At 40.3% G+C, this 27,739-nt stretch overlaps 3 protein-coding genes across 8 annotated transcripts in view; all 3 read right to left on the bottom strand.

The window, feature by feature from the left end:
* kcnh4b (potassium voltage-gated channel, subfamily H (eag-related), member 4b) overlaps positions 1 to 16,117 on the bottom strand; it is a 34,596-nt gene extending 18,479 nt beyond the window's left edge. The window contains exons 1-4 of one of the 3 annotated variants that reach the window (XM_034860015.1): positions 15,378 to 16,117; positions 6,368 to 6,601; positions 4,396 to 4,527; positions 3,860 to 3,993 (exon numbers count right to left, since the gene is read on the bottom strand). In XM_034860015.1, the coding sequence (XP_034715906.1) occupies positions 3,860 to 3,993; positions 4,396 to 4,527; positions 6,368 to 6,601; positions 15,378 to 15,453 (576 nt within the window). In that variant the 5' untranslated portion in view covers positions 15,454 to 16,117. Of the gene's footprint in view, positions 1 to 555; positions 789 to 3,859; positions 3,994 to 4,395; positions 4,528 to 6,367; positions 6,602 to 15,377 lie in introns of those variants that run through there. The other 2 variants (XM_034860016.1, XM_034860017.1) reach the window with 2 other exon arrangements.
* Positions 16,118 to 19,193: 3,076 nt separating this feature from the next.
* Positions 19,194 to 24,840, bottom strand: ghdc (GH3 domain containing). Of its 2 annotated transcripts, XM_034860889.1 has the most exons (11): positions 24,756 to 24,840; positions 24,282 to 24,572; positions 22,416 to 22,612; positions 22,134 to 22,328; positions 21,877 to 21,996; positions 21,183 to 21,480; positions 20,856 to 21,045; positions 20,333 to 20,404; positions 20,059 to 20,192; positions 19,848 to 19,936; positions 19,194 to 19,760 (listed from the first exon to the last, which is right to left on the bottom strand). In XM_034860889.1, exons 1-11 carry the CDS (start codon positions 24,838 to 24,840, stop codon positions 19,539 to 19,541), a joined length of 1,893 nt encoding a protein of 630 aa, XP_034716780.1. In that variant the 3' UTR covers positions 19,194 to 19,538. The 2 variants fall into 2 exon arrangements, with proteins under 2 accessions (XP_034716780.1, XP_034716781.1); XM_034860890.1 differs by lacking the exon at positions 24,756 to 24,840 and having other exon boundaries at positions 22,416 to 22,608; positions 24,282 to 24,506.
* Positions 24,841 to 26,238: 1,398 nt separating this feature from the next.
* The window catches only part of LOC117937369 (FERM domain-containing protein 6-like), a 5,296-nt gene continuing 3,795 nt past the window's right edge, over positions 26,239 to 27,739 (bottom strand). For 2 of the 3 annotated variants that reach the window (XM_034861277.1, XM_034861279.1), the window contains 4 exons: positions 27,318 to 27,503; positions 26,909 to 27,031; positions 26,784 to 26,806; positions 26,239 to 26,702 (listed from right to left, as the gene is read on the bottom strand). In XM_034861277.1, coding sequence (XP_034717168.1) covers positions 26,658 to 26,702; positions 26,784 to 26,806; positions 26,909 to 27,031; positions 27,318 to 27,503 — 377 coding nt within the window. In that variant the 3' untranslated portion in view covers positions 26,239 to 26,657. The remainder of the gene's footprint in view (positions 26,703 to 26,783; positions 26,807 to 26,908; positions 27,032 to 27,317; positions 27,504 to 27,739) is intronic. The other variant, XM_034861278.1, reaches the window with a different exon arrangement.

The raw sequence follows: 27,739 nt of genomic DNA, 5'->3' as shown, positions 1-27,739 counted from the left end.
TTCAAAAGCAAGTCACAGATAGACAAGGGGAGAGACAGCAGGATCCAGAGGGATGAGCCAAAAGGAGAAGAGGTTAGCTAGAGGTAACAGATGGAGATGAAGAGAAAACGTGTAAAAGCAGTAGCTAGAGAAAGAGAATAGCGTTGAAACCAATACGGGGGACTGGGGGCACTGAAGAGGATGGTAATAAGACAGAGCCCAACTCTCTCGAGTTCCGATCATATTTCCACTTATAATTGTACAGTACCCCGCCAGAACATAAACTTTTTAAATAGCAAAAATACCATTGCGTTTTCCAATGGCTTTTGTTCATTATTCAGTGACGCACTGAACAAGGCAAAGGTCTGTGTAGTCCACTGTAATAACAACAGGACAGGGAGTAAACGTTAGCTAACGTCAAGATAACGTCCGTAACGCTAAGCTAATAAGAGTTACGAAACAGGCTCGGAAGTGAACGATGCCCCTGGGAGAAGTGTCTGGCTAGAGTGGCTCAGTCAATTATTTCACTTCGCTAACGATAGTAAAGTTAAAGTTAAAGTCCATCTTTTTGCTTACCTGAATGAAAAGTGTCAAACGCTCCCTTTTTGTTGCCATCTTTTCTACGTAGGAAGTTACATTTACGTTAGCGTTATTGTTAAGCATATCCGAATATTGACGCCAGCTAAACTAGCCAACTGATATACGGGATCAAGGTCTGATACTATGGTTACCTGCAGTTTAATATAACGTCAGTAAAGCATCTAGAATGTGCTCAAGCGGTCTAAAATATAGCTAGCTATAAGGCAAGATTCTCTTAGGCCTTCCCAAAGCTTTACATTTTTTTTCTAGTTGAATTCAATTTGTAGCCTACGTGATACGTTACTCTTATGACAAAACGCACGCTTCCTAGTTAAAGTTTAAAGGATTATTTTCTATAGCCCCTGAGTAACTGAAGAACTACGTGATAATGTTTTTAATATGGAGATTAACTAACTGGTCCCTAAAAAGGATAAAACAGAATAAAATCAGGAGCAGCTGTAGGTTGGCTAGGTTATCACTCTTTTTCCAGGGCCTTAGGTTGTTGATCCAAATTTGTTCAGCCAATGTGCAGATATCAAGAACATTGTCCTGCTTGCAAATCTAAGGGTTCAGGCTTTAAGGAGTATAACATAGGGTTGGGCGATTTAGAAAAATCTAAAAAATTCAAAAAATATTCTTGACCAAATACCTCGATGTCGATATTGCGACGGTATTGTATGGTTGACTATTGGTGCTTTGACAAAATGTTATTTAGACTTTGAAATTTTTTATGAATATTCTCCAGAAATGATTCAATGACTTAGTGGGTGATGGTAAATAATAGAACAGCTAGAACAGTCTGGTAAATTCAGCAAACATAATTTTACTGTAATGCACCCTGTGAAACAAGGTAAAAACAACACTTACCATATTACGATATATCCGAAATCTAAGACGATATCTAGTCTCATATCGCGATATTGATACACCATCGATATTTTTCCCAGTCCTAGTATGCCATCAGTAGGCTATAAGCTGTATGTGGGTGATTTCAACATAATGCCCCAGGGAAACACATTGAACATTTGACAGAGGAAAAACACAAGACCATAAATCCTTGTCTTCAATGTTTCATATTAAAAAACATATTTACTGGGGAACATAGATGTGCTCCCAGCAGTAGCTTCATTTAGAATTGATATTGTGTTTCATGAGGAGGAAATTTTATGAAATGTACAATCCGAGGAGTGAATGAAGAAACAGTCCAATGAAACAGGATCTAATAAATACTTGTGGACAATGGCTGTTTGAGGACAGCTGACTGGTGTATGTGCAACTATATAATCAAGAAACAACTCAATGAATTTGGTATGAACGTACTGAAAATTGACTCAAAAGTTGAAAAAGTTAATTCAAACAAGATATTTATTATGCTGCGTTTACCACGCAAATTTTCTCTTACCTACACTTTGATTTTTACGTCAAATCTTGCACAACCAAAAACTCAATGGGAATTAAAAAACACTTTAAATTAGTAATTCGTAAGAGGTAGCATGGGGGAGCAGTAACGGGCGTGTGCGTGAATGAAAAGAAGAGGGAATGAGAGACAGAGAGCAGGCTGTAAACACATAGCGCGTAATTACATTTCTTAGTCCATTTTATTTATCTTGATGTGTAAGGGAGAAAGAGACTGTGTTGGTGTGAAAATACAGTCTCATAAACCCTTGAACATGCACCCTCTCACTAAGGGTACTTGATCAAATTGGAATAAATATTGTGCATATGATTCTGAATGTATTTACCATATGATTACATGTGAAGCGTGTGTGTGTGCCTGTGCGTGTGTATTATAAGAAAAGGTATGTGGCAGTGAACATTGCCATCTGTAAGTAGATGGGTTTGGAAGTAGGGCAGCAAGAGGTTTGGCAAACAGAGGGGAGTGTCTTCGTGGGAAACATCCCATGAAGACACCTGCAGGTCCAGTCTGAAAGCAGCAGCAGAGCTTTTGTTACTGGAGGTGTTAACAGGATACAGGTCAGATTCATGTGAGGGTATTTATCACTTGATCATCTTTTCAGAAACGTTTAAGTGCAATTAGGGTGCTTTTTTCAATTTAAACAATTATTTTTGGTTAAACTTTTAATTATTTAGTCCATAAAATGTCACAAAACACTAATAAATGGACAAGAGGTTGAGGTGAATTTTTTTAATTTGATTGTTTTGTCTGACCAACATTAAAAACAAGTTTCCTCATGTTACAATGATATAAAACATATTCCTACATTTAAGAATAAGGAAAAGGAAAGCGTGTTTGAATGATAAAAGTTTCCTTAAGAAAATAAATTCATGTCAGCTTCTCGTCCTGTTATTGCAGGCTCTAGCAATATGTGTACTAGCAGTAAGGAAGGGGTGTACAATTACCAGTAAACGTTCTGAATTGCTTTTAGCCCCCTGGGATGCACTGCCACATTGTGAGGGACATGTCTGAGTACATACCCAGTTGGTAACTGAGCCTCTGCAGGGAGGGAGTGTGATTATCTCAAAATGGTGCTCCACTAGAAAAACTGATCCTCTATGGTATCTCAGAGCAAAACAGGAGCTTGATTTAATGAATAACATTTGCCTGGAGTGTAGCACAACTTTATTATTCAAAGCCTACGAAGGCCTTTGATCTGTGGGAATAAGACAAGAGGCGATGAAGCAGACCATTGCCCAGGTCTATTACACAACACCAAAAGGCCTCCTAATGTACTTGAAACACACACAAAAGAAAAAATATACAGCAGATGGCAAAAAAACGGTTGCAATCTACTGCACATGCAATGTGAACATTTTATCTTTCACATTATCCGACAGGTTGTACATAAATATGATGATATATAAAAGTACTAGACACAGCATTTTGGCCTATATGGATGACTTTCATCACAGAACCCCTATGGTAAAATGTTGGCATGTCCTTACAGTCCCAAAAAAGACCCATAAAACCTCACTCTCAGTGCCAACCATATTGTGCCTCCCAGCAGCCACTGCTGTCACAGTGACCTCACTATGTGTCCATCTGAAGTCACACAGCTGCCATGCACATAAATGCAAGAGAAGCAAGATTAAAATAGTAAACCCATTCATTTGATGAAATTTCCAGAGATAAGCCACACTCTGGGAATCTGGGTCAAGACGTCCCTCATATTGTCTTCTTAAAATCTCATCTTTTAGATATTAACATTAATAATTCAAGTTAAAGATTGAGGGTGCTGCATGTCTGAGTAACTCTTGTTTATTTTCTTAGAGAGTATTTCAGGGCACACATACAAATGCCATCACAGCCAATTTAGGAAGTAAACTGTATAAAATGACTCACGCCACCCAGGTTGACCTTTCTTTTGCCACCTCTTGAGAACTGGCTGGTCAGCTGGTACAACATAGTGCGTCCCCGCTTCCTGGCCTCGCTGAAGTGAGAGCTGCTTTTCCTCCTGTGCCTCTTGTTCTCTGAAACAGTCACACAGAACAGAGAGGTACATTGTGTCATTTAATGGCCTAACTCTGTCAGGCATTAATAACAAACAATCATCCCTGTAATAGTCACACAAGTGACACAAAACACAGCTGACTTGACTTTCATTCCATTGCATTAAAATGATTTCCCCTGGCATACTGCTTGATATTTGCAAAATGCAGGTTTCACTCTGCTGCACATATCAAACTCCCCACTGGAAACACATTCTCTAAGTTCAGTGAACGAATGCCAGCCAGAACACAATCTGAGGGCATAATGTGACAGTGATGAAGAAGAGTGCTTGGAGAAAATGAACGCTGGGTGCCAGAGAATGACCCTTTGTAAATCATGCTCATTCATAGCAAGCAAATAAAGGGGTGTTTTGTAAGCAGGGCTTGTACCATCCTTCTTGCTGTTGTGGTGGGCCCTTCCGTAGGTGTCGGTGATGTCCTTGAATGAGAAGAGGAAGAGAACCATTTCGCCCTTCTCGTTCTTTATGGGCACGATGTCAAGCAAACACCAGAAGGCCACACCTGGAACAGAAAATCTTTCAGTAAATAAAAGCAACAGACAGTGTAAATATCATGCATCTCCTTTAAGACTTCAGTTCTTTATGCTAAGGCGTGTGATTGTGTACATCATATCAGCTCTCACCATTTCTGAGCTGTTGAAACTTGACAAGTATGGCATAACCCTTCTAAAAATATACCTCCAATTAGAAATGGATCATGTTTGGGTGGATTGTGCACAAAGAGAAAGAGGAAGACAGAGGATTGGTTATAACAAGTCAGGCATGGAAAAAGCACCAAAGATCCAAGACCTTGCCATAACCCAGCATGCTCATTAGCCACTCTGCAGATACTGTGCTCTGCCACCAAACAGATGTTTCTTCATCTTTTATATATGTCCCCTTTGTCTGTGTGTGTGTGTGTGTGTTAGGCATTGGAAAAAAACACTGTAGATGGTGGTGTTTTAGCACAAGGCTGTGAGTAAATATTTAACATGATATAAGCTAGTTGTGTGTATATTGTGTAACAGCTAATGGTGGAATGTAACTAAGTACTCACTAGGTACTTTACTTACAAATTTGAGGTTACTTTACAAATCAAGATTTTTGCATCCAAAACTTACAATGAGCTTGACAAATATGATGCATTGTTATAAATTAAACTACCCAACAGTATGTACCTGTATAAGAACAGCTGAAACAATTACCTAATTGAAAGAAAATTAATTGGAAATATTTTGATAATCGTTTAAGTCATTTAATGGTTCCAGCCTCACAAATGTATTTGATGGTTTTCTTTTTAACAATCACTATGTTTCTTTATTTTTTAATAATTTTAAATGTACCAATCTACTATTCTAAATCTACTCCGCATTCTACCATTGTTTGGACAAAACAAGCATTGTGAAAATGTCACTTTGGGCTCTGGGTGATTGTGATGGGCATTTGTCAATATTTTCTTTCAGACGTGTGTGTGGGTGTGTGTGTGTCTACTGAATTTCTTTGGTGTCTGACTTTATCATTAAAAGCCTGCTAATACTGTAACTTTTATGAATATCTGCCATTTTATAGCTTTTAAATTGAATTGCTTTTCTTTTGTTTTCACAGTTTTTGTTCTCTTTTCCTTTTATATTTTTTCTATTGCTATTCATGTGTGTGAGACTGCATTATCTTACTTTTTTACTTACCGTACTTAACAGGGAAAAAACTAAGAAGATGACAAGAAATAGTTTTCTTTTCAACTACAGAGCAGATTTGTTAATCCATCAGCTTAGTTAGTGGTTCGCACACTTTGAGGCTGGAGGTTTGGGAACATAATCCTGTGTGCCCATCAAAGAGGCTTTAACAGTGTTCTCCTTTCATGCATCACATCTTATTTTGAGCCCAACACTTAGTCAGAAAGATGAGCTTGGAGGAATGGATTTGTGCTAACGCACAGATAGCATGTACAGTACTCTGTTCAGGATTTTCTACATTAAGAAAGTATGATTGGAAATATGTATTTGAGACCGACTGTTATTCCAGCAAACAAGTTCACTCCTTCTGGCACAATTTGCACTCATGTTGAATGGATAACTAAGATAAACTGACTACAGACTTTCACTCGATCTGATGATTTTGTATCAGCAAAAGATATTGCACTGCTGACCTGTTGTATTTCAAGTTCAGGATTAGTGTGCAAATTCAAAATTCAACCAAAATGTTCAGCTCTTATCTAAAAAATAAAAATAATATCACAATTTATTGAAAAGATGTTCAACTGAACACAAGATAAAAGAAATGCTAATTGCCAGATAATCTAAATGAAGGTTATCTAGACACATTCATAGGCTCTCTCCTCCTTATCCTCTTTGCAATGCACCCACCATTCTTCTTGAAGAAGTGGACCTCAGCCTGGTACTCCTCTCGGCTCTCCAGAGCCTTCTCCATCTGCTGGGCCACATGCTCACTGGTGTCGGCCCCGTACAAGAAGCGGCAGCTGCAGTTCTTTTGCATCACCTCGCTTCTTGTGAAGCCCGTCAGTTCGCAGAAGCCGTCAGAGCAGTACACGATGGGGTAGCCCCGGTGGCCTTGGGCGTTTCCCAACAAGAAATTACTGTCTGTGAGATGGACATGAAAAGGTGTTGGAAGAAGTAAAACAACAAGGAGGAATGAAAAAATCTGTATGTAACCGAATGTCTTTTCAGATCGGTAACAAATAAGGGACATCATCATGTGTCATTCCGAAGTTTGGTGGAAATGTGCTCTTTGCAGCAGACGCAAAATAAGTTTAGCTCTTTGAACATAGGTCAAAGCCTTGCAGGTCTACTGACTGTAGTTCAACCCTAGTTTACAAGTTCAAAGCAAGCATGGTGTTAGCTAAATTAATTTCCCAAGAGCCGTCATCATGTGATTTCAGGGCTACTGATGTGGATGGTTGAAGGAAATGGCATCCTGGGCCGCAATATTTAGAAACAGCTGACTGGAGTTTAAAAAGAGCACAAAGGTTAATGATAAGCTAATTTGAAGGGAAAGGAGAGACTGCATTTCCAAAAAAATATATTGCATACTTGAGGAAAGATGACAGCACAAAAGAACCAGAGGTATAGAAATAGAAATGTGAATTCAGTATATATATTGTAAAAGAAGAGGGAAACAACCTGGCAGCTGGAATCGTATCATGTCCCGTGCACTGGCTTATCTCTCCAAGGTCATGACGATGAACTAAGCTTTTAACAACACAGACAGTCTGACGCTACACATTCCCACGCACAACTCATTATCTCACACACGCACCATACACTCCACCCCCCCCCCCCACCATCCAGCCCCACATCCGTCTGACGGCCTCGTTTCTTTCTTTTGTTTCTCACACCCTCCCATGTGATCACATGAACTGTGTGTTGTCTTGTGCTTTATGTTGTGTATTGTAAATCATTTGTTGCTGTCTGCATAAATCCTTTTCCGAGTGCGTGTGGCGGCGCTTTAAATAGCTGCGGCCCTGAAGCTCTACCTAAACTCTCTCAAAACTGCATTTCGTTGCAATGTACCTGTACATGTGTAATGACAATAAAGTTGAATCTCATCTCATCTCATCTCATGAGAATAGCTGAACTATACATCCCTTCACCCTTCACATGAGAAGGTGAATAAGTGACTTTATGCTGTATTCAACTGCATTATCCTTAATTCGTCATGTATTTGGACTATAATATTGTAGAATAACCAACCAAGCACAAAACACAACCAACACTAAATGTAATATTCTACCACTTTCTTTTAAGAACAGTGCAATTCTTTTGCAGCTCTTAGTCTGGACAAATGGGTATATTTTATTTTCTTATTCATTACTCCAACTGTCATCAATTGAACTGATTGTTTGTAAAGTAAATGGCTTGAATTATATGGATCCTTGTAAAAAAAATATATATAAATTACAACATTAAAGTACATTCTGTGCAATCCATTAAACTGAACTTTCAATACTTTAACTTCAGAATGTTCCATTGCCTTCATAAATTACCTTTATATGACAAAAACAAAAACCAATTATTTCAAGCTGAATGACCATGTCATTAAACAGCTTATGAAAATGGCTTGATATCAAATCTGTATTTGGGTCCTGTGATGGATTGAACCTAATTCCCAAATCAAATTAAACAATGGAATACTGACCCCCTCTTGTGCTTCTTCAACAGTTCATTGCATGATCATCTCAAGGTAGTAATATTAGTTGTGGAATATAAATTAAGGTGTTTATATGATGTGGATATTCCATCCCACTTGTGCTGTTCATTCAGCACCAACACATCTTTGCTTTGCCTCTTCATTTCCTGCCATGCTTTCAGCACCAGGGACAGTTCCCCAGTAGCAGCAGCAGGCCTGTTCCCAGTGTCGTTTTCTTGCTCTGTTCTAGGATCTCATCTCAATAACAGCAGGCTGCAGTACATTTTTTCTGCCTACCAATGGGTATAATAATCCCCATGATAGGTCTAGTTTGATGTCACACTTTCTGGGTGCAGGACACATAAGCTAAATACCTTAATAAGCTAAAGCAAGTTTTTGCTGCAGTGTGGAATTTCTTTGTTAGACTAGATGCCAGAGCTGCCAGTGGACGGAGCTTTTAAATACAATACATTTCAAAACCGAATACACAGCAGCGTACTCAGTGGTGCTATAAACAAGATACAAATAATTAAGGGATTTCCACATAATTAATTTTGCAGTATTTGATGAATGGAGCAGACAAAAAAACCTTAAGCCAGCTAATTACCAGCCAGCAGCATGCCATTTATTTGTTTATTTATTTATTTAAGTCAGTTTGGCAAAGTTTGTATTCATACATTCTGGAAATTTCAGACATATATCCATCAATTTTAGCTAACAGTTTTAACTTTTCTTCTCAGAAACAGTGCAGTTGACTTATTGTAGCTGCAGGGTTACTTGTTATTGTGACAATACATGTAATAAAGATAATCAAACTTATAAATAAACGTATTTGTATATGTACTATATTTTTTAATCATTCTTCAAATTCCAAGTACACTCTATTTACTGCATAAGTACCAAATGGAGTATATATAACCCTGGTTGGGAATCACTGCCTAAAAGGTGGATTAAACCCCCCCACACACTTGCACATCCACTGGTTAGGTGTAACTAAGGAAATATTAATGTATATTATTTTGCCAATTCTTTGCAAAGGTCGGCACTGAGGCATCGAACGTTGCTCCACAGCAATTGTCTTCATTATTCTGCTTAACTAAAAACATCAGGACTCCTGATTTTCTGAATGCCAAGCAGAGAGGCAGCACATATACAGTCTGAATTCTCCTGACATAGAGCATGCCTAAAACAGAGAAGTACTAAGCAGCTGCTATGGCACTTTCTACAATCTAGCACTTTAATTGGCCAGACTGAGTAGAAAGTAGTCCATAGGGGATGTTGTTTTTGAGCGGTGACAGCCTTTCTTGGGTGGGTACAGTGAGCAACAACTAAACTGTCACAGTGGAATTATAGAACGAGACAGGCATTAGTCGGATCCATGAACAGGCAGGTTTTATGCCTATGCTATACCTTGCTATTGTGGCTGTTCCCCTAGACTTAAAAATGGCAAACTGAGGTATTCTGTTCTATATGCCTGCTGCAGATCTTTCTTCGCGTCATGTAGAGGGACTGATAAGATGCTTTATATCACGTATAAGCTTTTATGCAAATACAGCCCCATTTTGCTCTGGATCTCTGCTACTTCACATTTTACAATTGCGCTGGAAACAATAGCTAAAAAGCATGCCCTCCTTTTCATGTTCTATATATGTATGTTATACTTCTACCACCCCAGCACGGTGAGCCAGAAAGTGTCAGAGAGCAACTCATTCATCTCTGGTTTATGTAATGTTTATAAGAATAGGTACATCTCTACTCAGCATCCCTAAATCGGTCCTTCAAATAGGTCAAGAGCAGGTGTAGTCGTAAATCACTTTGTAAGGATGGATTAAAACCAGCAAGCCACAATGGGACAAAGACTTTTATGCTGGGTTTGGAAGAATGAAAACTGTGCTGCTTTACAATGTGGAGTAGTCATTGAGGTTATCTGCATTATTCATCCAAGTCTTTTCATTCAAGTTGGGGAAACAAGTTTTTGTTCAAACTATTTAAATTAAGAGGGGTCAGTTTTAAGTTAGAGTAGTTTAACATTTATTCACTTACTTGCCAAGAGTTAGACAATAAGATTGATACCACTCTCATGTTTGCATGGTAAGCTGAAGCCAGAAGCTAGCCTGGTAAAGGAAATATACCTACCAGTACCACTAAAGCTCACTAAATAACACGTTATATCTTGTTAGATTATCTGTACATAGCAAACAGTTGACGTTAATGGAGCGTTATGTGTTGATAACTAGCTTAGAACCCAGAAGGTCACTGCTTACAGTCAAGAAACAGTTTGACAAATCACATCACTTCAAAATGTAGAACTGTTGCTTTAAGATATTGACGAATGTTCTGGTGCTGAGTGGATCATTTTATATCCTGGAAGTCTTATTTTGACAGTGTTCTTTGGAAGAAAAAAAGGCCCACTCTTTGCTTTGACTTTAGCTTCTACGAATGCACACTTTTTCTTTTCTCTGGTAACTTTATAGGCAAGCAATCCAGCGCCCACATGAACGAAATTTGATAAACAGTTTCTTTGTGTGTGTGTGTGTGTGTGTGCGCGTGTGTGTGTGATTTTGACAAAGCCTCAATTCTTAGGCCGTAATCCTCTCAGGGATATTGCTTTGAGTGGCCGCTCTGCTGCGCCAGCTTCCTTAATTACACATCTGTGCTGACTCGCTACAACTGTAATCTGACATGATGACACTACATGCTACTGCTGACAGCAAGCTGCCTGCATTGTGTCCATGCTTCTTAGTGTATAAAAGACAGATGAAACGCATGAGATGTGACCACTGTCCCACCAGCTAATTACCACCCAGCATCATGTAATTACTTATTGGAGCAGATGGGAGAGAGTGGGTTGCTCGCCTGGTGGAACGGGCACCCATGTGTGGAGGTTTGCTCCTTGACCCAGTGGCCGCAGTTTCGACTCTGCCCTGCGACCCTTTGCTGCATGTCGCTCCCCCTCTTTCTCCCTTTTTATGTCTTCAGCTGTCCTATACCAGCGGAAAATGCCCCAAAAAGACAAGAAAGATGAGTGAGAGTGCAAGGAAAGGTGAATTTGCAGGGTAAAAGGTCAATGGCCTGGTCAAGAGCCATGAGAAAATTATCGATCACTTGATGTATATTTTGAAAAAGACTTTCTTTCAACAGTATCAGGAACAAAATTATGGTTATTTCGAGCTTTTTGACAAAAGAATCTGTGCTCTCTGAATCCTAAAAAAGCCAAAAGGACTGCATTTATGTGGTGACTTTAGCCGAGAATGGTTCAAAGCCTCACACCCACTCACACCTACAGTCACAAACTGATAGAGGCGGAGCTCTCACATAAGGTGCAAGCACATCAGGAGCAGATATAGATTTCAGTGTCTTACTAAAAAATTCAATTTCAGTAGTTACCAAACAACCAGTCCTGCAAATACTCAATAATCTCCCTCTCTATCCTTTAAAACTATAAATACGAGGAGCTTCAAAAGAAGCAGCACTGGATGAAGCTACACAGTAGCTTCACCTATCCACTAGCTTCTGTCTGCAGTGTTCTGGCCTTTCCAGCTGCCTCTTAAGACCTGTTCATCAGCAGTACAACAATGAGCTTCATAAGGTTCAATCAGACAGTCCTCCCCATCTCTTCTTTGGTCTTACTGTCGCCTTTTAACAGAAAAGTGTTTAGGAGGGAAATAAACCCGGCTCTTATCTCTGCCTGCACCTGCCCTGTGGTTACGATGCCCCGCAGGGCGATAGCTGCTGTCAATGAGAAAATGCCGTCGGGAGGTTGTGTAAAGGAGCTGGAGCGAGGTGGGGATTGGTGTAAAGGACAGGCGTGTAAGCTGCAACACACACATAAACGACAGGCACAACACAGTAGTTTTGCAAGTAGGAAACTGAAAGATCAAGTTTTTCGCCTGTGTGACAACAAACATCTGCCCTGCTGAAGGCAGAGGTGCTGCCCTGAAACGTGAACCTGTCTTTTGACATCAGATAATTTTCCTACAGGGAACAATATACAATCACAAAAATACAGATACATCATACAGAATCAACATATTACAAACACAAAGTCCTGAGCCCAGGCACTCAAACACACACACACATGTGCAACAGATCCTTGGGAAACAGGAAGGCTGATGTTGCTTTTAACCAAGTACTGTGCCGTACAGTTCCACCATTTTGTGACTTAACCTCTACTGACATTTGACTCATAGGGTGGAAGAGTCTATATATGCTATACATCAGTCATTTTCTCAGTCTATGATCTGTTCCATTAAAATCAACTTTGCTTTCAGTTTTATAATTGTTATTCCTAAGGTTGAGCATGCTCTATTCAATAATTGCGAGCATGAACAACTTTCACTCAGAGCCCCTGATGGCATGAACAATATGGACTACATAGATCGCTGCACAATAGATAATGGCTGGAAAGGCTTTTAAACCAAAATGCTCCATTATTTGTCCCAGAAAGTAGTTAGTTAATGCTTTGCATAAAGACAGAGGGTGGTCTTGTTATGTGCAAGGAAGAAATCTGAGTAATTATATGAACATGCTGCCAAATAATTGCAACAGGACAACAATGTTCACACAAATAATAGTCTGATGCAAATTGTACTTAGTGTAAATAGACTAGGCAAGGGTAATGGATATGACAAATTAGATAAATTGGCTGCTCAGTCAGCAGTGCTGCTTTCCGTTTGGCTGATTTAAAAAAAATGTTATGAAAAGGTATTTAATCTGATATTTTAAGGCTGCATGTAATGTCTGTCAATGTATTTAGGCATCCGTACATTTTGTTTGGTCGTGTTAGGAGACTTAGTATGAGAAAAGCTTATTTTCTTTTAGTTAAATGATGTCAGTATACATATATGTTATATAGTATATAGTATAGTTGAATTACGTAACATTTAAGAAAGTATTATGAGGCATCCTCCAGACATGTTAAAAGAGAAATTCTGATCTTGTTTTACCACACAAAAAGGTAAATTAGGTTTGTGTTAGTTCCTTTCCGGACCACGATTGGCTTCCAGTCTAGTTGTAATGTCACAAATGATCCTTGCACGTCTGAACCTCATGGAGAAACATCCCTCCTTCAACAGATAAATGTGAACACAGACAAAAACATCATTCTGCAAAGTGAGGCTCAAACATTTGGACAAAGTCACAAGAAGAACTTACTAAGAATACTATATCTTAGAAATGTTTAGCACCATATATATATAGCCAAAAGTGGAAAATAACCTTTAGCTGCAGCCGGTTGAGGGCAGCTTGAGTTGACACTGAAAAGCGACCGCAGCTGCACGACCCACAATGCCACTTGTTTTAAGATGTGCCTCTTCGAAACAAGAGACCAGCTGAACGCCCTTGATTGGAGTTCAAGTGTTTTCTCTCTTTTACTCAAAGACCAATGTGGCCAACGTGTTCAAGCATCATCCATGTCAAGTCGCGGGACCCTGTCGCCCCGGCAACAGGACGGATCTATTTTGAGCCTTGGGCACTCTGCCACTCCTCTAGGAGCCGCAGCCCTACTGATAGAATGGCTTGGAAGTGGCAAAAACTGGCATGTACAGTAGCTGCAAGGAGGTGTATCCTGCTGCTACCAACACATTTCCATCCTGGCCATTTTTGGGGTTATTTATCCAAAACCATGCATGAAAACGAATAAAACACTGTGCTACACTGGACCCTAACCCTAAAGCAGATATATAAAGTGGTCGCAATGAATATTATAAAAATATGAAATAGTTTGTAGTAGTGTTAATTTGCTGTGCTAAAGTGGTGGGCTGGGCTCGGCGGTCTTGTCCAGAGCTATAATAGTGCTGCAGGACTGTTGATGTTGTGGGCTGAAATACCACAACATGTGAGAGAGGAAGAGTCCTGTGATACTTAAGCACTCTACATGTTTCTAGACATTACTATCAATAAGGAATAAACAAAACTACAGAAGACAAAATGGCTGATCAGTAAGGTTTTTCTTGTGTGTTTAAGGACATTGATGAATTAATATTATTGTTTATTCTAAGAGTGAATAGGTTCTATTGTTTGTTAATGTAACACATTGGAAAAAGACTTTAAGCCTGAAGGAAGTGTTTTCTTCCAGATTTAAGTTAGGTCAGAGATGAGGTTCAACCAGGGAGCAGCCCTGCGGAGTTGGCATGGGGACAAGACCTCTGATCCTCCAGCTGAAATATATCATCTAAGTCTAGATTTAATGTGTGTATCTTCTCATCTCACAAGCCTCTTCATACGTATCGTAAACTACAGCCAGGGTGCCTGATAAGCTATGTGTGTTTTAAGCTTTTGAGAGATCGTCTAACACCTCATTAGAATGCCTGACTCACTAGTCAAAGCCATAATTGCATATCCAACACATCCATTACACAATAATGTCACCCATTTCACTGTGTTTATGTCCCCAAGTCGTGTGAGACCCAGCTCGGAGAATGAGCCGTTTGTTCATGCAGCTACCACTTGCAGAAAGAAGGCAAGCTGAATCGACAAGTGAACAAAACACAGGCATCCCCACGGTATTTGTTTACAATGAGCAACAGCCTCCCCTGAGGTTGCACAAGGTAAAAAACAACAGACACGAGTCAAGTAGAATTGGCATTGCTGCCTAATGGCTGCATGGGCTAGTTTTGAGTCAACTGTGCAAAACAAATGTGAAACGACAACACAATTATTGAAGGTCAATTTTCTGCTTGTGTCTGACCGTAAAAGTGGAAACAAACTTATAATTTGCTATTTTCAAAGATTATTTCTTGGGCATGTTAGGCCTTTATTTATGTAGGACTGCTGAAGACATGAAGGGGGGGAGAGGGTGACAAGCAGCAAAGGGTCGCAGGGCAGAGTCAACTCTGTGGCTGCTGCGTCCAGAAGTAAACCTCTATATGTTGGGCGCCTGCTCTACCAGGTGAGCTACCCACTGCAACCGCCCACAGGTGTTGCTTTAGCCAGGCAGTGTGGTTGTGTTTGGTGTTCAGATACAGAGAACCACAGGCAGAGCTTTGATTATTTTGTTATAACTTCTTTTTTTATTTACACATTTGTTTTGCTTAGACTAAAAAGGATACAGTGAAGTGCTGACGGTAAATGTGGGTAGACAACAAACGGAGTCCAGCTGGACTTGAATTAGGGTTGTTGCAGTTAGCGACTTTAACTACTGGGCTACTCTGATTTTGAATCCCACTGAAAGAACAGTAAGTATTCAAGGACCAAAACAACTTAGCCCCAGAGTGTTTCCATTGTACTCACGGGTGCCATCGAAGCGTGTAGCGATGGTGTCCAGAAAGGTGTTCTGAGGGGCCAGGAGGCCCTTCATCACTGGCATCTTGACCCAGACGTGGGACGGCCAACAGCTGCCTGGACGTCACACCATCCCAGAGGCACGGCAGGTGGCTTCCAGGGGCTCTCAGCAGGTGCAGGAGACTTTAGTGGTGACAGTCCAGCGCCGGTTGCAGGCACACACATTTACAGTAAAAGCAGCCACCCTCCTCCAAGCAACGCCTCTCCCAAAGACAATAGAGGAGTCCTGAAAGACTAAAATAGCTCACTCCAACAATTTAGAGGTTCAAGGGTGTGTAGCCTAGATAAGTAGAAATTAAGAGTAACAATCACCAGCAGCTGCTTGGTCAGCAAGGAGAGATCAAGTCCAGGTGAAGGTGAGATCCAAAGAGCTTCTGATCACTCACCCCAGCTGATGCTTGACTGCACCTTTTACCGGAGAGCTCATTCTTGCAGCAAAGTGGAGCAAGTTATCCTTTAGGTCTTGTTTCCAATTTACAGGAGGACCAAGAATCTGCAAGATAACATGATATGAGTGTATGTGTCTGCAGCTATTGCATCGCTCAGCTCAGTGTTCTGTGAGGATGCTGTGGCAGACTAGTTGCATCTTCTTGAGCTTCCTCTCTCTCTTTGTCTCTCGCTCCTGCTCCCTTCCACTCCTGTGATATTCCAGCCAATGAGGTGCTAGTATCCTCTTTGGGGTTCTGTTTTCATCAGTGATGGGGATGGAGAGAGAGAGTGTGTGTGTGTGTGAGACAGAGAGCAAGAGAGAGAGAAAAAGAGAGAGGAGGTGGAGGATTGAGGGAGGGAGGGGAATGCTTTTGGAGCAGCTGACAGCACCATTACACCCCATGCTACTATCAGCACATGGCTTTTGTGTGCATGTCTGCAAATCGAGTAAAGATGGATTACCTGCATGTTGGTCAATGCAGGCCATTGTATTCCGTTCGACTGTGTGCTATTGTGCAGTTTTGTAATGAGAGTCTGGCTAAAGGGACATTTGTAAATGTGTGTGTGTGTGTGTGCTTTTACAGCTCCTTAACTTTTTGCTAAGTTAAGGAGCTGTAAAAGCTTTAAGGACTGTAGCCCTATAAATATCATTCCGAGAGTATGGTCGTTTGACAATTGTCTCCTCTGGATGGAGCTGGTCACTGTTGCCCTCCCGGGCTCTACAGTATCCTCATGAGAGAATTAAGGCTCTGGGATAAAAGAAGCTAAGAGCGGATTAAAAGAATAAGCCTGGAGATGTTTGTCATGATGACTTGATGCTAAACACACCAAAGGGAAGTTGTTTAAGTCACTTTGACCCAAGCAAACAATAGAGTTTAGCCAACAAGGGAAATAACTCTTTATAGTGAAGTAATAGGAGCAATGGTTTATCATATCGTGTCCATTTTTAATGAGTTCTGTCAACAGTAATCTCATTAAATTGTACAGTAATCAGGGGGAATATGATCCTACTATTAATTTAATTAATGTATCCATCATTAAATATTAATTATTGTAAGAGAAACCTGATAATTAGAGGATGATTTTTTGAGGAGACGCCATGTCCTTTTCTTTGAATCAGTAAGTATGGGCCATATGTTGACTGACAGAGGCTACCACAAGTTTAGATGCAATGCATCAACACCATTTTTTCCATTTTAAAATGTCTGCAAGCAGGCAGAAGGTTGAGTTGATTTTTTATTTTTATTTAAAGTGGACAATAGGTTTTTAGTAGGAGGGTCTCAGTTTTACTGAATAATGAGGTGGAGCCGTTTATTTTTTGCTTGCATTTTGTGCTGCTGTGCGCCTTTGCTGACCAACTGTGTTTGTGCTAATATATAATAATATTATATATTATTATTTTTGTACCTGATTTATGTGGAGCTCTAAGATGGATCCAACAATGGTACTTAGCTTGCATAGATTTACCCAGAAGCTAGAATCGCTACCAATAAAAATATACATTACCTCAACTCCACATTGCATGACCGTCAAGACTAATTGTTTTAGTGGGGTTGTAGGAAGATATAAAGTAACCTATCTATAACATCATGTTTTTGAATTTTGGATATTTATATATATTATATTGTGTCTTTCTATGCCTGTTAAACAAAACACAAAACAAATCCTCACATTATATCTCATAGACCAAGCATTCAGCTTTAGGAAAACTGGGAGTCAAGTGAACAAAGATGGAAGAGAAGAAATAGAAGTATACATATAAGTGTCTTGAAGGGGCGTCGGTAATCTGAGAAAAAATGAGCAGATTCAGCAGCTGTGTGGGAGTTCCCACAAGCCAGAAATTAAGTTTGTCATATTTAGGGGTGAAAATAAATTGGGTTTTGATCTGTATTTGACAGCCCTGGCACCAACTGCAAATCTCTGAGATGGCCATGGGAGTGGTGAATGATAATGACCATTGTTTAATACGGTGTGCATCTAGTTATTGTTTTTAAAAAGCAGCAAGAACAACATGGCATGTGTCATTTCTAATACATTCTGTCTCGGAGGGGGAGAAGAACATTTTCTGAGCTAATTATTGATATATTGTATGTCACAAAATATTCAAGAGGAAATGTGAATAAAAAATAATTAACCAATCCAGTTGGGAGCACAGGTAAGCTGATTCTGGGAGGAAAAAAAATACAACCAGTGAAAGTCAAAGACTGGCTCTTACACTGTAAGAAACTATGATCCCCCCTCTCGGATCCTATTAAAGCCCTGGCAGCTCATCACTATCTATTTTTAATGGCTTCCCATTGCCCTTTCTTCTTGTAGTTCATCTATCTCGTCATTAATAAAGAGGCTAATCCATTAAACTTGCTCACTATCTACTAGTCTAATACGACAGAGTGACGCACAGACGGCAATGTGAAATATTATTCCAACTACATTTCCCACAGTTCTTAGCTTTGTGGACATTTACCCAGATTTTGTTTTTGAAGGCGAAGCGTGAGGGATTTTACTCTATTAAAAATGGACAAATGACATCTTTGCTAAAAATACTCTTATCCACAATTTTAGACTTGAAAGACAATCAACAGCCATACTCCTGATTTAAACTGTAAAACAGACAAAACAGCTTAATTTACTCAACATGCAACATCCCTTCTCTCAATTAAATACATTCTCCTCTCCTCAGCAAACCCATTGAGAAATCCGGCCCGTCATTGTCAAATCTCAATGGTTTGCATTGAATTAACTTGTGACTGAGCAGATGTGCTCCGAAGCTCTGTGTGTTGGAGTGTGTAAATCCTCAACGCACATGAGGATGCACACACAGACACACGATTTCACTAAACACAAGCCAGAAAGAGATGAAAATCTGTCATGAATACTCAAAAATATGGTGAAAGAATGAATAATGAATACAAAATTAATAAAAAATAAAAAACTTGAACTGTGCTTTATTTACCTACCATGCAGTCTTTATGTTGTACTCTGGAACCACGGATACAATACAAATAAATCACAAAAGCAGAATGCCATGTGTTTTTGGGCTTTTGTAGAATCAAACATTTCATGCCACAGTACAAGTCTTACATATATGACTACACCCCCCCTAGTGGTGGCAATGAAGTCCTGGCACCGGACTCTGCACTTATGAGACAATGAAGATGTGGTTGTGCCACAACCTTCAATAACACCAGATGGTATCAATTGAAAGGATCATATTGTTAAAAATTTGTTTCAATGCAAACATACAAGCATCAGTGCTGTTATTGAGAATTTTCTAGTTACTTTGTTTTTCTTTAGCTTCCCTAAAAAACATTTATCCATTAAATGTATCACTTTTTCCTCAAGATTATTACCCCACTAATATTAAGGCAACACAATAATAACATAAAGAGAGAATTTAAATAGCGTTTTTATGGAATTAAACAATTCCACAATAACAGTTTAGTTGTAGTTCACTTTAATACAATTATAAATATGTTTAATGTTTATATGAGAAAATAAAAACAGTCAGATGATCATTTTTAATTGTCAAAAGTACAAAAATGTTTTGTGTTTAGGAGTTCCCAAAGGCACAATTAATCACCTAATTAATTATATATATATTTAAAAAAAGGCCGGTCAGTCAGTGCTCACCACAGTCAGAGTCCACAAGCTTTGAATTGTTCTCCACGACAACAGGAGGTTTCAGGAGACGGTTTTTCCCAAGAGGAAGTCAGCAAACTCTTTCCTTCGCAGCACTCGTTGCATTTTGAAGGTGTTGGGTGAGGTGCTCGAGAAGGCCATCATGTGCTTGCGAAGTTCTTTGAACGCACCCTCCGCCACCAGTTGCACCCTCATTGGTCCGATGCTGCCTTTGATACGGAAAGACTTGTAGACCACCGAGTCCTCCTGGAGACAGATGTCCAACTGAAAGGAAAGGAGAGAAGACAGCAAACAGAATAAAAATCTATTTCATGATAAAGAAAAACACATGCTGTTTGCTAAGTGTCTCACCTTGTATCGCTGTTTCTCTGTGAGGTTTCTAACACCTTTCAACTCGATAAAGACCTGGTAATGAGGATCTGAGCCGCCTATTGAATCCCCTACATCAACACAGTAAAGTCAGAATCATCATAATGCAAACCTGACTACCCACTGAGAAGGCTTCATAGATGTCAGCTCCCAAATCTAGCTGTGTCTGAGTGGTATAAGCATATCTTATTACCCATGATGCCGCTCTCAGCGCAGCAGTAGTCGACCAGCTGAACTCCCGGCCACTGAGCAACAGCTTTCTTCAAAGCGTTAAGGAACAATGCCTCAGACACTTTCTCCCCTCGTACACTCAACATTTGACCCCGTCTGAGAGAAGACAGAGGGAAGCGAGGAAAAACTGTTTTGCCATGTGCTATGTCTACATGAGAATAGGATCAAACAGACAGAAAATACATGCAGCATGAGATGTTATGGTGATGAATTAATATGGATGGGAACAAATGTACCTGTACTGAAACTCAACTATGGGACACTGGTTGTGGAATCCAACTACTTTCACAATGTCTCCAATGCGATATCTGTAACACAGCAAAAACACAGCGTCAGTTATGCAACTGTCCAATGCAACTAGTGTTTGCAAAAATACTTGGGATTGCCTTGTGCAGACTGCAGTTCTTCTGAGCATCTTTAAATTTGAATTGCATTAAAACTGTCTTATGGAGCCTTGACACAAAGCTTGATATTATAAAAGCATCAGCCACTCATTCTATGAGTGAAACCAAAACCCAAACAATAACACAAAGCAAATCCAAAATATAATTTCTCACTTTTTGAAGCCTATAAATTTGACAAATGGGCAGTTGATTGAACCCCCAAAAATGTCCCTAAAATTGGTCCAAATTGTATTTACTTACTGCCTAAAAAAATATAAAATTGTTGCCATTCTAACGCCAAATCCTGCAAGAGCACTCACTGTCCTAATGATCTCATTCATCATTAGATCCTTTATGGTTGTAAATTAAATCAGACCTGAACAGTCCAGAAGCGTTTGTGATGACGAGCTCATAGTTGTGTCCCTTCTTCACCTCCTCCATCAGCAGAGTGCGAGGCGTCTCCTCCTCCAGGCTGCTCTCTGGCAGGAACTCACAGAACATTGAACGAGGACACAGCATGTAGTGTCTGTTTGGCTCCTGGGGCCACAGGTTCACCCCTATTAGACCTGCAGAGACCCATACATGCAATTAGAGCAAATAACAGTAGAAGAGTTTCTTACTTGGAAACTTAACAGGACATTTGGCCACACCAGAACTTTTAGAGAGGGTGTTTTCACAGTGGTGTCTGGAATCAGGTTCCCACCTTCAGTAGCAGCGTAGAAAGGCGAATAGAAAGGCACTCCCTGGCAGTAGCTCTCCCTCAGCATTTCCCCATAGATCTGATTGGAGCCCGAGTCCACTGCCAGCACTAGGTGGAGGTGAGGCCACAGCCGCCTGGCTATCCCACGGAAGCCGTCCTGGAAGTGGGCCCGGAGCTGAGCGGCTCTCTCTGGGTCTGGCTTCATCAGAGCCTCGAGCCTGCACCTCACTTTGGGCTCCAGAGCCAAAGCACTGCTGACCTTCCCTTGTTCAATGTCCTCAACAAGCTCCTGCCAGCGATCCTGTGAGACGGAGAGGAGATGGGATGGAAATTACTTTTCTAATCCTTTCTCCATCAAACAAATTACCGAAGCTTTTCTTTCGGCCACTGGGAGCCTCACACCTGACTCAAGATTTTATACTACTTAAGTAGAAAATGTCCTGATGGGACTCAAACCCGGCAAGCATAATGGAAACAGCACACAGGGACTTTTTTCCACCAAATCAAAAAAGGAGTGGCTGCTGAATGAGAATGTTGACTCTTGATTCCTTTTTTGTTTTCAGTAACATTTTTCTAGCTTTAAGTGAAGTGGAGAATGGCATTATGAAAAAAAGAGTAAAAATACCACAGAAGGTGTTTTTACATAATATGTACTGTTTCATCTGTATAATAAATCATGACATGAGCTTTGCTTTACTTGTAAAGCACTGAAAGCATAGAAGACTGTGGAAGCAAAGTTGGACTCCAGTGTTCCCACGCTGGGATCTTTGAGAGCAAACAGGAGATGCAGGTAGAGGGTGTCTTTCTCACTAGGAACCTGAAAGAGGGGACAGAGGACAGAACAATTCCTTACAAAACATTTCAAACGGAAAAAAATTCTGCATGAAAAAGATAAAAAATAATTACTCAGAGGTTAAAGACGTAAAGACGTGCTGATTATCTTGTGCATTGTACCTCAAAGGCGGGTGCTGGGGTGGTGTAGAGGTTGAGCATGTGACGCGAGGAGGCTGGTGTGGAGGAGTTTGGTCCGATGGGAATACCGGCCTCAGACTGGCGAAAAGTAGGTGAATAGAAGAACTTGGTGGTGCGCTGTAGACTGTCGGTCGCAGGAAATGCTCCTCCCATGGCATCCAAGCACACAGTCACTCCCTGTTGGAAAGACATACATGAATATCGCAAGCAGTTTCACATGCATAACAACACATCATCATCATCATCATCATCATCAAGATTCACCTGCAGGAAGAACTCAGAGTTGGTGTCTCTGGTGCTGAGTAGCATGGCGCTGGCTCCCGACGTCCCAGAGGTCATGGCCAAGATGAGCGGCTTCTCAGCAATGATCACCTTCTCCTCTCCTGCCGCGATGCAACTGATGAGCTCCCGGTAGTGCTCGTATGTGGTGATGGGGTGACACGCCCGGAAGCCATCACTGTCTTGAAAATAACAGGTTTAAGGTATGGTTTATGATTGAAAACTGTTTTTCTAAACCAGTTCCCTTTAATTATTTTTGAATCTTTATTTCACTGATGAAGACAATGGAATGTGGTTAGTTGAAATTATTTTTGCATTACACATGCTGTTCCCACTGGTTATTTTTGTTATCTGAGAGGCAACATACAGTTCGGAATATGACCATTTACAGTTCATTAATACATCCTCTTCTGGACATAACTTTAGGTGTTTTTCCAGCTGATACCATAACAATGCTATACAGGCTATATTAACATTTTATTTATTAAAAGTATTTTAGGGATTAAAATTGATTGACTGATTGATTTAAAAGATTACTTCCCTTTCTGCAGTTATACTTTAATTAATAGCCATAGCTACATTAAGGACACTGATATTGCCTTGGTTTTGTCCCCCGGGAATCTGGGAACTTTAACAACCTGAAAGCTTTGTGGTTGTTATAATGTGATGCATTTCTTTGTCTTGTAGCACAGGACATTTACTCTGTTTGGGTTTTGGACATTTGGGCAAACAAAACGGCTTTGGACAATTTTGATGGGACATTTTTCACTATGGAATCATTTGAAAATTCATGGGAGATTAAGTGACTTAGATCACTGTATGGGGGAATCGTGAAATGTAACATTTAAATGTATACAAATAATGTGAAGAAAATAACAGAGGTTGTGTCAAAAACCTTTTGACGGGTCTGGGCTGTGGGTTCATAAATTCAGCAAAGTCTTTTATTACCTCACAGCCAGTCAGAGGACACATCAGTGTGTCAGATAAATATAACAACACGTTCAGTTTGTTGTCCTTATAATAAGGTGACCAGATTTCTCAGACAAACTCCGGGGACACTTGCAGCTCAGAAGCTTATATATCTCCAAAACACATCATGTTTTAATTTTTTTAAACCCGAAATAGGGAAACTAGACTAAGAGCTGTTCTCATTAGGGGTTGAGCCCCCTTAAAGGTCTGATCCTTGAATCGCCCCTGCTGCTACGTCATACTGTTACTCCATTACACCTCAGAGGGGGGGAATGTTGGAATGTTTACTGAACTACAGTTATCTCACAGATTTTGCTTTGCTTCAGGCTTGTTTCTGCAACAGCTCATTAAGTATCAGATACAATAAAAACTATTGAGGAAAGATTTTTCTTTGACATTGACCCAGTATTAAACGAGATTGTTGCAGTCGGCAGCAGATAAACAAGTTACAATGTAAGTTAATATGATAATTGTCCAATTATCTATCTATATCTATTTACGTTCATAAAAGTGCTCGTTTTGCTTCTGACAGACTCAGATTAATATTCTTAAATTTCTGATAACATCATGGAAAGGATTTCTAAGGAGGTTTACCTTTCTGTTAAAGATTAAGATCATTTTTAAAAACATGAAAGTCCGCGAAATTGCGTTCGCTAAACCCAGCAGACTCCATGTAAATAATCATTAATTTTAGCATCGTATAACATCTCTGAGCTCTGAGCAGAGCTTGCCTTGGCTGTCTTGAGTCTGCGTGTTGGTTGTGCAACTATCGGCTAAGTTTGGTCAATGTCAAAGTAAAAAACCGGGGACATTTCCGGGGACAAATCCAGCCGGGGGACAGGTCACCAAAACCGGGGACTGCCCTCGGATCTATTACCTTACCTTGTATTGAGTTGAAGTCATACCGTCTTCCATAACATGTGTTGGCGTGTTTGTGCAGGCGCTTCAGCAGAGTTTCCTCTTGGACCCGCTTCACGTTGAGTGTATCGGCTTCGAGTTTCTTTCTCTGTCGCCTGCCCAGCCAGCCCATTCCCTTCAACGCCAGATACTGACCGAGTAGACCGCTCCACGTCCGGTTTTCACCTTTCATTTTCGAGCTTATGTCCCTCATAATGAGTGCCATCCCGACCAGAGTGCACACACCAAGGGCGGCGGGCAGAGGAGGCGGCATCGCTGCGGACAAAGCCCGGTGTTACACAAGAAACGTCTGAGCCAGGTGGGGGCGCTGTTAGCCAACTTTACACAGTTTGCTGTTTCATCTACAGTTAACTAGCTGTACACTGCTGTTGTGAGTTACAACGAGCCTTCACGTTATTTCACACACTTACCTACCTTCATCATAGTGAAGCCACTTACCCTGATGGTGTCCAATGATAGCGACAATAACCGATAACATCGCAAAACAAAGCGGCACAGCTAGGCGATACCAAGAAAAAGCCATCTCTGGCAAACAATGTGACCTATCGTTTCTGTGGTTTCAAGCTGTCCACATGAATAATAACGTAAGCTTCAATAATGTGACAACAGAGGAGCCTGAAGTTTTGTTTTCACCTTTTCGCAGCCGTTTGAGCTGCTTCCGTGTTTGGGTCGCAGCCTGTCGCGCTGATTGGCTGAAGACCGGATGACGTATTTTGTCCATTATATAGAGGTAACTTGGCTCACATTAAAAGAAGTAAGAAATTAAAAAAAAGAAAAATGAAGGGTAGAAGCTGAATTGATGCACAAACTTGACCTATTTTAGAAGAACTCAAAATAAGTTTCAAAATTAAAAAAGAAATCCAGCCAAAGCTGGGTCAAGTTTATTCAGACTCAGCAAAAGGAGAGTTCATTAGGTCAAGAGTCAAATGGCTAAAAAAAAGGGGAAAAGAACACAAGTTACCTTTATGCTCTTGAGAAAAGACATTTTAAAAGAAAATCTTTATCTTCCCTCAATATTGTCAGAGTTACTTCTAAAGATCCAAAGTTAACTTCTAATTATGTCACCAAATTGTATATGAATTTATATAAATCACAATTTAATGCAAATGATTGTGCAATTTTCCTGGAAAAGGTTCAAGCTACCATCCCTTTAATTGATGAGGAAATTAAATCAATGTGTGAATCTGACCAGTCAGTTAATGAAATTAAAGATGCACTATTTTCAATGAAAAAGGGCAAATCTTCAGGAATCGACAGCCTATCTGTTGAATTTTGTATACACTTTTGGGAACATCTCCATAACTACTTATGCGTGTACAAAGAATGCATCACAGAAAGAGCCACCCATGAGAAAGAGACATCATGGATTTCAAACGAGCAAAGTGGCAGTTGGTCAAGCCCCCCCCCCCCCCCCCCCCCCCCCCCCCCCCCCCCGCTCTCCTCCTCAATAGCTACAGATACAGAAATGGCACATACTAAGGAAAGCTCATTGTGCGACTGGCTCTAGTGGCTGTAATTCTGCACCAAGGCTGAGTTTGGGGAAAGAGTCTTCAGATACAGTATTAGGGGACCACTATGACCTATATAAAAGCTTCCAAAAATCACCATGTCCCATGTCACGGGACCTTTAATAATATTCAGCTGCAACTCTTTAAAGTTGCAAAAGCAGCAGAGACTGACATGACTTGAATGTACATCATTATCCTGTAGTTATTTCTCCTATTTTATTTTTGCTGAATGTAAGGAGCTCCCTTAACTACCCCGTTATCTTATGGTAATATTTAAAATCTTTTCATCTAATTCCCTGCCGCTATATTTACACTTTTGTCGTTGTTCTATACACATGTACTGTTACTGTTAAAAGAACTTTCACACTTAAACAAAAGAAACCATATGTATTTTTTTATTGCTAATGTATATAATTTACAATAATGCACCTTCTATCTAGCCGCCTAATAATATCTGCATGTCTGTTTGTACAGTTCAGTAAAGAAAAGGAAAAAAAGGAACATTTGTTCTAGAAATAACAAATGGGAGATGTCAATCAAGCCCAGTCTGTACACTCCCACGCAGTCTTGAGAGGAGCTCTAATTAGATGTCAAGTGTGAGAATACCTGGGGGGGTTGGATTGTGGGTGTTTAGGGGCTTTGTGATATGAACTTTGATAAAAAAAAGAGGTAAAATAAAGGTAATTTCATTTATAAATAAAATTAAATATTTGTAAGCAGCACAATGTATATATTAGGTACATGATCCGAACTATGATGTGAGCATCAGAGCAGTAACATAATGACTGTTGTCGGGAGCTTTTATTGACTCCCTCTTGGCCCTGGCTGTAAATTAGTCCATAGAAACGTCTTCCTCATCAGCCCTGCTCTTCAGAACCTGCACAAAGATCAGAGAAACACACTTAGAACTTTGATGTAAGGCTTATCTGGAAATGTTCAATCAGAGAGATCTGCTCACCTGTTTCATTTCCATGGCGACAGCTGATTGGGAAAGAGCACAGAAAATGATGTGGTGCATATGAAATGGTAAACACATGATCGAGCTTATTCTAGATATGTCTTTGTGCTTTTTGTTGGACTAACCTGTCCAATAAGAAGAGGGCAACACCAAAGCTCCATCGACAGACTGCTCAGCCAACCAAGACAAATCGGCTGGGCTGTCGACAAATAACTCCTCTGGTTCGTCCACGCACAGCTCAATCTCTGCTGCAGTCAACATAGAGATCAGAGATTCTCAATTACTCCTACTGATTTCCAGTAGCAAGCACTATTTGCCTTTTTTAGCCTCTATAGTTGGTGGATTTCACAACGTTATGGGACCAGTTTAGTAGCTCTAATTGTTCCCTGTCTTTATATTTACATTAGTTATTTTTAATATGAAAGTTTAGTGGAATAGAGTTTACAAGATGGGAAGAACAAAAAAAAAGCTGACAAACTTATTGGCCTGCTTAGAGCTGCAACATCATGACACGTTTTTTTCCTTCCAGCTAACCTGTGACTACCTCCTCCTCCTCTTCCTCCACCTCCACCACCCCCTCCCCCTCCTCTTTGGACCAGGCTGTGGTTGTTTCGACGGCAACGCTGCAGTCAGACATTGAGGATGTGAGGCTGTTGCTCTGGAGTCTTTGTGCCAAGCGTGTTGTGTCACAAATGTAGGCCTCTTTATAGAACTGACTGGCTGCAGACAGACAGAGAAAGAGTAAAAGAAAAAGACACTTTTCAATTGTAATTATGTGAGATACTGGTTTAGAAGCCCCAGAATATTTGTTTTCATGATATTTTTTTCAAAATGCTTTTGGCAGAGGATGAGAAATATGGACTTCATGAGGTTTTACCAATGATATACACTCACCGGCCACTTTATTAGGTACCCCATGCTAGTAACGGGTTGGACCCCCTTTTGCCTTCAGAACT

The sequence above is a fragment of the Etheostoma cragini genome, chromosome 21 (assembly GCF_013103735.1).
Source record: "Etheostoma cragini isolate CJK2018 chromosome 21, CSU_Ecrag_1.0, whole genome shotgun sequence".
NCBI classification, from domain to species: Eukaryota; Metazoa; Chordata; class Actinopteri; order Perciformes; family Percidae; genus Etheostoma; species Etheostoma cragini.
Note: the sequence above shows the minus strand (reverse complement) of the source record. Positions and strands in the feature narration are given on the sequence as shown.

Bases quoted from the DNA above. Each gene is read 5' to 3' on its own strand.
- ghdc (XM_034860889.1), bottom strand. From the start codon at position 24,840: ATGGCTTTTTCTTGGTATCGCCTAGCTGTGCCGCTTTGTTTTGCGATG. The intron at 20,405-20,855 runs GTCTGATTTAAT...GCTGTGTTACAG, and splicing joins AACGCTTCTGGACTGTTCAG to ATATCGCATTGGAGACATTG. The intron at 19,937-20,058 runs GTAATAAGATAT...GTGTTGATGTAG, and splicing joins CGCTGAGAGCGGCATCATGG to GGGATTCAATAGGCGGCTCA.